The 9,362-nt window shown below is 42.0% G+C and overlaps 1 protein-coding gene across 1 annotated transcript; it reads right to left on the bottom strand.

Moving 5' to 3' along the window:
• Positions 1–2,391: 2,391 nt before the first annotated feature.
• Positions 2,392–3,334, bottom strand: LOC103745033 (olfactory receptor 6C75-like). The gene is given in 2 exon segments (XM_008846932.1): positions 2,392–2,593; positions 2,595–3,334. Coding segments are annotated over 2 exon segments (942 nt in total).
• Positions 3,335–9,362: the final 6,028 nt, after the last annotated feature.

Below are 9,362 nucleotides of genomic sequence, written 5' to 3'. Positions count from 1 at the left end.
AACATCTTTTACATTCTCATTTTCTTTTTTTTTTTAAATTATGAGACATAATAGCATTAACAAATAAATTTTTCATCAGTTATAAAACAGGGAACTAGACTTCTAGACAGGGACTTCTTTTCCTAGGGATGCTAAGCAATGCTTATTCCCTTTTAAGATTCTAGTGTCAAACCAATGTTTCATTAAAGTTTTGTTGGGGAACCAATGAATTTATTGAGCTTACTTACTGAGATAACTGAGGAGTTGCTGAGGTGTGTGTATGACCTGAGGGTATGTACACTGGCTAGCCTTTACCCAGCATGGGTCATGCCTTCTCTTCCTAGCCTTCCTCAGATTGTATACTTTAGCCCTCCCCAAATCCAGGAGGCCATGTGTGATTAGAGTCAAATTACATACAGTTGGCTGGGAAGAGTGGCTGGATATGCCACTGAGGGTCCAGTGACCCTGCTTGGCCCTCCTTTAATGAAGGAGCACAACCGTCTTCAAGTTCAATTTTGACTATGTTTAGTGATCAGGCCTTAGCTGAAAGGAGTGATGTAACCAGGCCAGTCCTTTTCAATATAGTGTTGGAACTCTACCAAGGGTAATAAGCCAAGAGAAATAAATAAGAGGTACTAATTGGAAAAGAGGTCAATTTATCTATTTGCAGATAATATGACATTATGTGTGTGTGTGTGTGTGTGTGTGTGTGTGTGTGTGTGTGTGTGCATGTGTATATCTGAAGCTATATAACAAGAAAAAATGCCAGACAGGCAAAACCTCCCTTCGAGTAGATCAGGGTAGTCCAAAAGACTCCAAAAATAACACAGTCTATTCACACAGTTACTGATTGCCTCCCAGATCTTAAAGGAAAAGACCCTATTGCTGAAGACTTCACACACAGGACTTCAAGCCATTGGGTTGGAACTGACCTAGAAGCCTCCTCCTTGAAGACTGGTCCTTCTGGTATCAGAGGATACGATGCAGGTTGCTAAGGGAGAAAACAAATCAATGGCCCAACCCCACCGTAAAGCCAAATAGCTCCAACAATGACCAGCAAACCAAACTATCACTATTGCTGCAATAGTGACACTTTTACCTTCAGGGTAATCAATAGCTATATAATTTGACTTAAGGCCTGTTTAGTGGCAAGCAACTCATGTAGAGTACTGTAAACATAGACAAATAAATATGGCTGGAGGTGGCATAGGTCCTAGATGGAAAACTCACATCTGTCACATCCCTAGACAAACATAATTTCTTATCGTATGATATATATTTTTTTCCTTACATTTACAGACAAGTATATCTCTCACCATTCATCAAAGAAGCTTCTTTTTGCAATAGATGGAGACTATTACAGAGTTCCACAACTGATCAAACATAGAGAGAATCAGTCTGTGAGATGCCCAGCTCTGTGACATATCTACAGTGCAACCTCTATACCTGAGGCTCAGGGATCATATTGGAACAGGGGCAGAAAGAATATCAATGCATCGCTCAACTCTGACCAGCAAAGCTTCCTCCTGCCATAAATTCTGATTAACAGAGAAAGCCACAACTGACCAAAATGTAGAGAATAAGAGACTGCAGAGTGCATGTCCTTGGATAGGACTCCTAAATTAAACCCTTGCCACTCAGGATTCAGGGACCATTGTGGCAGAGGGAATAGAAAGACTTTAAGAGCCATGGGTGGTAGATGACCACAAGGAAAGAGTTTTCCAGGTAGGTTAGAACATGCTCATGTTTAGAAAAAAAAATGTTGCTCAACTTTGTGATATGACAGCTATTTTGTCTTCTTTAGGAACGTCAAGACCTGAAACAGCACTATTTTGTCTTGCAAGGGGAAGAGGCATGCATAGCTGAATAAAGGTCCAAGAGCAGTACGTGCAGAGGAGCCCCACTGAAGAGATGAGGATTCATCACAGGATATCGTGACTATTCTTTCATTGCTCTAAGTGCGGAGAAGACGTCAAATGATCATCATGCTCATTTCCATCATTTTATAATCACATCCCAAAGTACTGTGACTCCTCTGTTTGATTTATAAATTATTTCACTGCCATTTAGTAAATTATTTCTGTTGAAGCATGTTCGTTACTAGAGAATAGTGAAATTGAAAGAGTCTAAATTATAGTTTAGTAAATGTCAAACACGTGGTTTGCATCCATGAAGTAATTAAAAATTCAATAAAGGATTTTGTGATTAAAGTTTATTATCTACAATAAATGGAAAATGGAATGGGGAGAAAGGGAATCCGAAGCTGTGATTTCTATTTCATGGGTACAGGCAGAGCAAGGCTATGTGAATTCTGTGGACACTCTGAAACTCAGCAGATCATACATTGGTTAAAAGGGAGAAAATAGTTTGTGGATGTTTTCTATCCCATGGTCATGTGAGTTTTTAAAAAATTTATTCTGATGTTTTCATTTTGCATATCACCTCCCTCAGAATCTGGTGGACCTGCTTGTTGTGCAGGGTGTAGGTAACAGAGTTCAGCAGGGGTGTCACTACAATGTTGACAAGAGCAGCCTTTCTGTTTGAGTCCAGCCTGCTCCTTTGATTAGGTTTCACATATATAAAGAAACAGCTGCTGTACATCAGAGAGAGGACTAAGGTGGGAGGAGCAGGTGGAGAAAGCTTTCTGTCTCTCCTTGGCTGTTGGGAGATTCACAATTGTGATGACTATGTTGCTGTATGCAAAGATAGCTACAACAAGCGATGTGAGAAGGAAAGACAAAGCAAAACAGAAGGCCAGCATTTCAGCAGATCTGGTGTCAGAACAGGACAAGTGGATCAGTGGGCCAGGGTCACTGAAGAAGTGAGGGATGACACGGGGGCCACAGAAGGATAAGTGGGACACCTTCACCACTAGCCCAGTGATGAGGGTGAAGCTCATAGCAAAGCAGGCCATGACCAGGAGGAAGCAAGTCCTCAGGTTCATGATGGTGAAGTAATGCAGAGGCTTGCAGATGGCCACATACCCATCCAGTGACATCACAGCTATGAGGAGGAGGCCTGCTGCCCCAAGAAACAGAAAAGCAAAGGCTTGTATGAAACAGGCAGCAAAGGAAGTTGTTTGTTGACCTAAAAGAAATATAACCAGTAACTTCGGAATAACAGCACTCGTGAAACAACACTCCATAAAGGAGAAAATACTGAGGAGAAAGAACATGGGTGTCTGGAGACGGGCATCAGCACAGACAAGGGCAACAATGACTGCGTTTCCCATGGTGGAGGCCAGGTATGCCAGCAGGTGCACGGAGGAGAGAACCTCCCCCAGGTGCTGGACAGCAGGAAAGCCCTCTAGGGTGAGCTCCTGGACAGCTACCCCATTCCCCACTTCCACAGTCATAGCCTTCCCAGAGGCCTTAACCTGTAGTAGAGAGCTCACAGAGAGGATGGAGCTCCTGTGGGCATAAAATCAAGTCTGTTTGCTTAGGTTTGTGAGAATGATATAAATAATGTTCCTCCTAGGTTTGGAGATACAGCTCATCTAGTCGTGTGCTTGCTTAGCATGCACCAAGCCCTGGGCTAGTTCCTAGCACCAAGCAAACCAGATGTGGTAGTAAATACATTTTTTTTTTTTTTGGTCTTTTTGAGACAGGGTCTCCCTGTAGCTCCAGCTGTCCGGGAACTCACTATGTAGACCAGCCTGGTCTTGAACTCACAGAGATCCCGCTGCCTCTGCCTCCAGAGTGCTGGGATTAAAGGCATGAGCCACTACGCCCGGCGATGTTGGTACATACTTTTAATCCTAGTAGCATTCCCAGGTAGAGGCAGGGGGATCAGAAGTTCGTTCAGGGTTAGTTTAGGCTAGAATTTTTTTTTCTTGTTTTCTATGTTAAATTTTTTTTTAATCAGGGGGCCGGAAAAATGGCTCAGTGGTTAAGAATACTGGCTGTTCTTGCAGAAAACTCAGGTTCGAATCCCAGCACCCACATGGCAGCTAACAACTGTCTGTAACTCTAGTTCCAGGGATCTGATGGTCTCTTCTGTCCTCTTCAGGTATTGTATGACAAGGGTGTACTTACATACATGCAGGCAATACACAACACACATACCCATCAAATACAAATAATAAATAAAAATTTTTTAATTAAAATTTTTAATCAATTAAAAATAGAATTTCCTTTTTGCACATGAAGACAGTGGTCCTTGTGTGTTCTTAAAGTATAACTGTAACTATAATACCATTATCATTGGTCCTTTCTCCCTCCCTCCCTCCCTCCCTCTTTCTTTCTCTCTCTCTCTCTCCTTTTTCTTTCTTTCTTTTTCTTTCTTCCTTCCTTCCTTCCTTCCTTCCTTCCTTCCTTCTTTCTTTCTTTCTTTCTTTCTTTCTTTCTTTCTTTCTTTCCTCTTCTCTTATCTTCTGTGTATGAGTGTTAAGCCTGCTTGTATGTAAGGGCACCCATGTCTTGCAGTGCCCACTGAGGACAGAAGAGGGTGTCGGATTCATTGGAACTAGAGATATAGGCAGTTGTTAGCCACTCTATGGGTGCTAGGATTAAAACCTGAGTCCTCTGCAAGAGCCAGTGCTCTTAGCTGCTGAGCTCTCTCTCCAGTCCATGGTATAGTAATTTTGGCAAATCATCACCAGTATCACCACCAGGCCCCTCCTCCTCCTACATCATCATCATCATCACAGCCTTCACCTTTAGAAGAACTGATTAATGCTCATATGGTGGTCACCAAAAGTCAGTATTTCTCTGACTGCCCATAATAACACCACTCTTGGTCCACCAGAAGGAGAACTTGAGGCCTTCAGAAACAACAGTGCACTGCTCACCTCTGACACGCAGGACCTGCCCATGGAACCTCAGCGTCCACTCCAGGAGCCAGCAGCAGGTGCACTGATGCCAACTCTTGGAGTCCAGACATTCACACTAACCACCACTGGGGCTGCTTCTTGGTCTTATAGCTGTTTGTCTCCAGGAAACAGAGAACACGCTCTGCAGTTAAAAAGAAGTAGAAAATGAACCTCATTTGCTTGAGTGGGATAAATACGCATCCCCGTCTCAGTCTGACTCTTGCCTTTCCCTGTATTTGTTATGGGGTAGAGTAATTCACCTCATGTAGCACGTTAGCTGCCCAGAAGCTTTCTCAACTGAAGGAAAGTAAGAGAAATGAGAAAGCACTTGTGAACTGCAGCTCACACCAGTGCCTACTTAGGGCTTGAATGAGCACTCAGCTCTGCCTTGCCACGATGCAGTGGTGCTAGCTGACACCATAGCACTTTTCTGGAGCAGGCGGTTTCCTGTGAGGGTCAGGTCTGGGCTTGCTGAGACCAGGATCCTTCTGCCATCACATTCACCTGCCATAGGAACATCTTACTCAAAAGACTTTTACCTATCCAACCTTTGCTTAGGTCCCTGACTTTTCAAGTGAAGATGTACTGATGTTGGGTCACACACCAAAAAATGAGATTCTCCCAGCAAGCAGGTTGAAAGTCTCTGTGAAATCTTCCCCAGAAGTATTTGGCTCTAACCAGGATGTCCCTAGCCTGTGAGCAATGAACAGTCAGTGTGCTCAGGGTCCCAGACCTCATTAGGAGTGGAAGGAACAAGGTCAGGAAATACACATGGGGAGGGCACCCTGGAGACAGGCAATTGGTCAGTTTTGAGAATGAGTGATACAGGCATAACCTTGTATTTTTCTCTTGTGAAGGGTGGTTTTTATCTCCCCAGTGTCCAGATTATTCTCTGGCAAAACTTTTCAAGGAAATACTATGACTAATTTCCTGAAGGTTTCTAATCCTTGAATTTTGAAGTTGCTGATTTAAAATGAGGGTGTAAACTTCTGCAAGTGATGTGTACACTGAAGGCATAGAAAAGCAGTTAAAAGGAAATATTTGATCATGAGAAATTGGGCTCAGTTCCTGGTTTTAGTCAGGTTTATGGGAAAACTGGTTTCTGAAGAACAAGATAGAAAATTACCCTGTCTATCTCCACCAACAATTTTCAATCGATTTTTACCTTTATTTTATTCTTGATGAACATTCAGTAGCACTGCACTTTAGTGGACACCAGGCTAATATTTCCACTTACACACTTGTGCACACTAGTCCTTAGATATTTTCATCAGAGTATATCATTTCCTCCACAACCTACTTGAAAACAGGAAAGCATTTCCTCCTTCTCGGGGAGACAAATGGAATAATAGGTGGTTCTTTGGCATTTCCTAACTACCTGGCTCATCATTTATGTATTTTTGTGTTTAATTGACACACAATTATATGAATTTATGGGCTACAATGTGATATTTGAATGCGTGTACACAATATATGATGATCAGGTCACATTTGTATAGCTATTACTTCAATTCCTTTGGTTAGAGATACTCAAATTTTTCTTCAGTAGCTATATTGAACTATCCAGTGAATTGATGTGGAACATAGACACCCTGCTGTATCGGCTACCTTCCTCCTTCCTGTAATTATTGCTTGTCCAAATAACGGATGGAAAGGAATGTTTATTCTTGCTTATGGTTTTAGACTGCTCAGTCTGTTCCTGGTAGCATGGTCCGATGTGCTTGGACAGAACATCATGGTAGTGGAAACACGGAGAGAAGCCGTTCCCTTCACGGTGACCTAGGAAGCAGAGAAGGGGATACTGGCTAACCGCCTGGGCCTAAGACCCAGTCCATTGGATGGTGCTGCCCACAATTATGCTGAGTCACCCTCCATTCTCACAGAAAGGTGCAGAAGTGTGCTACATCAATAACCTGCATGATTCATGATTCTAATTGCACGGAAGTGAGAATGAAGAGCGGCCATCACAACAACTGTACTATAGAACACCAGAAGCCCTTCCTTTTCAACTGCACCCCATACTTGTCAACAATCCATCCTCGGTTCCCTTCCTGCACATTTTTCTAGGATCTGGTCATGACTTCTCTATTACATACTTCTAGGAAGTAAACTGTATAGCTTTCCTATATAGCTAAGAATGTACAATGTTGATCTTTTTCTGTCTTTACTTAATGTCTAGACTTACTCAGGTTGATGGGAATACAGAAATGTATTGCTCTTCGTGTAGCTGAATTGTGTTTGTGTGTGTGGGTATATGCATGTGTATCTGTCGAAAGTTTATCTATCACCAGATTCCTTACAGATGTACACTGTTGTACAGATGGACTGTTGTCAGACCTCTGGGCTGAGTACTGCTTAGCATCCAGCTGGGATGAAGTTATGGGATGAACTGGTCCATGTCTTCTCAGCCTGTGGCTTTCTTCTGAAAGCTAAGAAAGAATGTTGAGGTACTGAAGTGTAATTGCAGATGACTGTGTGATATGTAGTACTTACCTGGGGTCTGTTCTTCCTAAACCAGCCATCACCAACCTTTACCTTAGCAGGTCAAGTTAAATGTCATAGATATTTTTCCAAATATTTTTATGGATTTCACCCTCTCATAAATTTGCCTATCTACTGATTCTGTTTTGAACCCAAGCAAACCTGGACCTTCCAGTCAGTTGGAAGTTAATCAAAATAGAAAATGGGGAATGTCTTAAAGGGGTGTTACAAAACAAGATTGTATGTATCAATGACCAAGCAAATAAACAATTTTTTGTTAGCCATTATTCATATGCAGAAAAATGTACATCAGGCTGAGCATGCCCAGTACAAACAGAATGGTGCCACAGTGAGAGGAGAATGCTCTGGATTATGGAATTATGGGGAAGCTGGGTAAAGGGACCTTCAATACAATTGGAGTGCACTAACTATTCCAAACATGCAGTGGCAGAGTGGTGGCCTGGCACTAAGATTCCAAGTTTTTCTTAAGACAGTCTGTATTCCTTTTTGCCAGATCATGCCTTTATACCTGGGTAGGGCCATTGATTGATTTTCTCCCTTGGCAGCTTGTATAGTATCCTCTAATACCATTAGAGCTAGTTTTTATGGAGGAGGCTTCCAGGTCAGTTCCAGTTCGATTGCTCCAAGTCCTGTGTCTGAAGTGTGGCCTATCTTCAGCAATAAGGTCTTACCTTCAGATTCTGGGAAGCAATCAAGGACTCTGGCAAGAAGATATGTTATTTGGGAAGCCTCTTGGACTACCCTGGCCATCAACTCAAAGAAAGGTTTCTCCTGCCTGGCACTATGGCTTTTGTTATATAGCCTTCAGCTGTACACATGCGCTCGTATATTTACTTTCTGTGTGTTTTTCAGTAGGACTTTGAACTAATACATTTCCCTCTGGTTGTTTTTTTATGTCATCTAAGCATTATTTATCTCTCCTCTCACTCTCCCTGTATAGCCCTCCCTGCTCCCTCCCCAATTAATGTACCCACTTTTCCCCATTTCATAAGTTTTGTGTTACCTACATTCATAACATATTCATAACATCCCTGGCTTTGCACAGCCTTCTGACTAGGGGCTGGACACACCTGCATTCCTTTAGTGTCTAATCACCCCGTTCTTCTATGGCTCTTAACATGAGCCATAATTCTTGGGCATTGTGGTCATGCTCTCATTTTTATCCTTATGGATGCTTGAATAAAAAATTTCATGTCTTCCATCTTTGATATTCTTTTTCTACCTAGTTAAATTTATTAGTGATGTTTTCCAATGTATTGTTTAATTCACTATTTTTTGTTAAATGTGTTTACGTCTCAATTTTCATGCTGAATTTTCCTCCATGTTGCTAACTTTCCATCCATATTGCTTATTTGTTTTTCCATTTTGATTACCTTCTCCTTCACGTTGCCGACGTTCCTCTCTAGTGCTGGACTGAATTCTTCATATTAGTGTCTTCATTCAGCCATTTATCATTCTTAACTGAAAACTAGTGAGAACATTATGACCCTATGTAGCATTTTCCTATCTCAGTAACTTTGAGTTAAGTGGGTGTGATGCTATGATTTTTTTGAAGGAGTCAGATTGCCTTGTTTGTTCATGTTTTTTAAATTTCTACATTGTGGTATGCACGTTGTTGGCTAGATATCTCCTCTATTAGGGAGGGAGGATCAGTCTTGCGATTGAGGTGCCTACTCTTGATGGCTCAATCCCCAGAGCCACTCAATGAGGAGCAGGCAAACTGTGGTAAAAACAATATCAATGCATATAAGACATGGTAACAATACAGGGGAGAAACAGTGTTCCTAGGGGATTCTAAGAACCCTCTCATTCATAAAAGACTTTAAGAATGAACGCAAATGGAAGCTTTAGGAAAATTTTATTAGACTACTAAAAAAAAAATCCTCAGGGCAGACAAGCTGGGAATCCATGGAGGGGAGAAAGAAAAAGCCATGAAGCCATGCTGGTTTAGAGCCTGCATAGATGTCAGACACGTGATGAACTAGACACCATGTGGCAAGGAGAAGAAAGCTTAGAGAAAAAGTAAAGAAATAAAAGATGCTAGGGCCGCCCAAAGCGTTAGGGAAAGCAT

The sequence above is a fragment of the Nannospalax galili genome, unplaced genomic scaffold, assembly GCF_000622305.1.
Source record: "Nannospalax galili isolate Female #2095 unplaced genomic scaffold, S.galili_v1.0 scaffold643, whole genome shotgun sequence".
NCBI classification, from domain to species: Eukaryota; Metazoa; Chordata; class Mammalia; order Rodentia; family Spalacidae; genus Nannospalax; species Nannospalax galili.
Note: the sequence above shows the minus strand (reverse complement) of the source record. Positions and strands in the feature narration are given on the sequence as shown.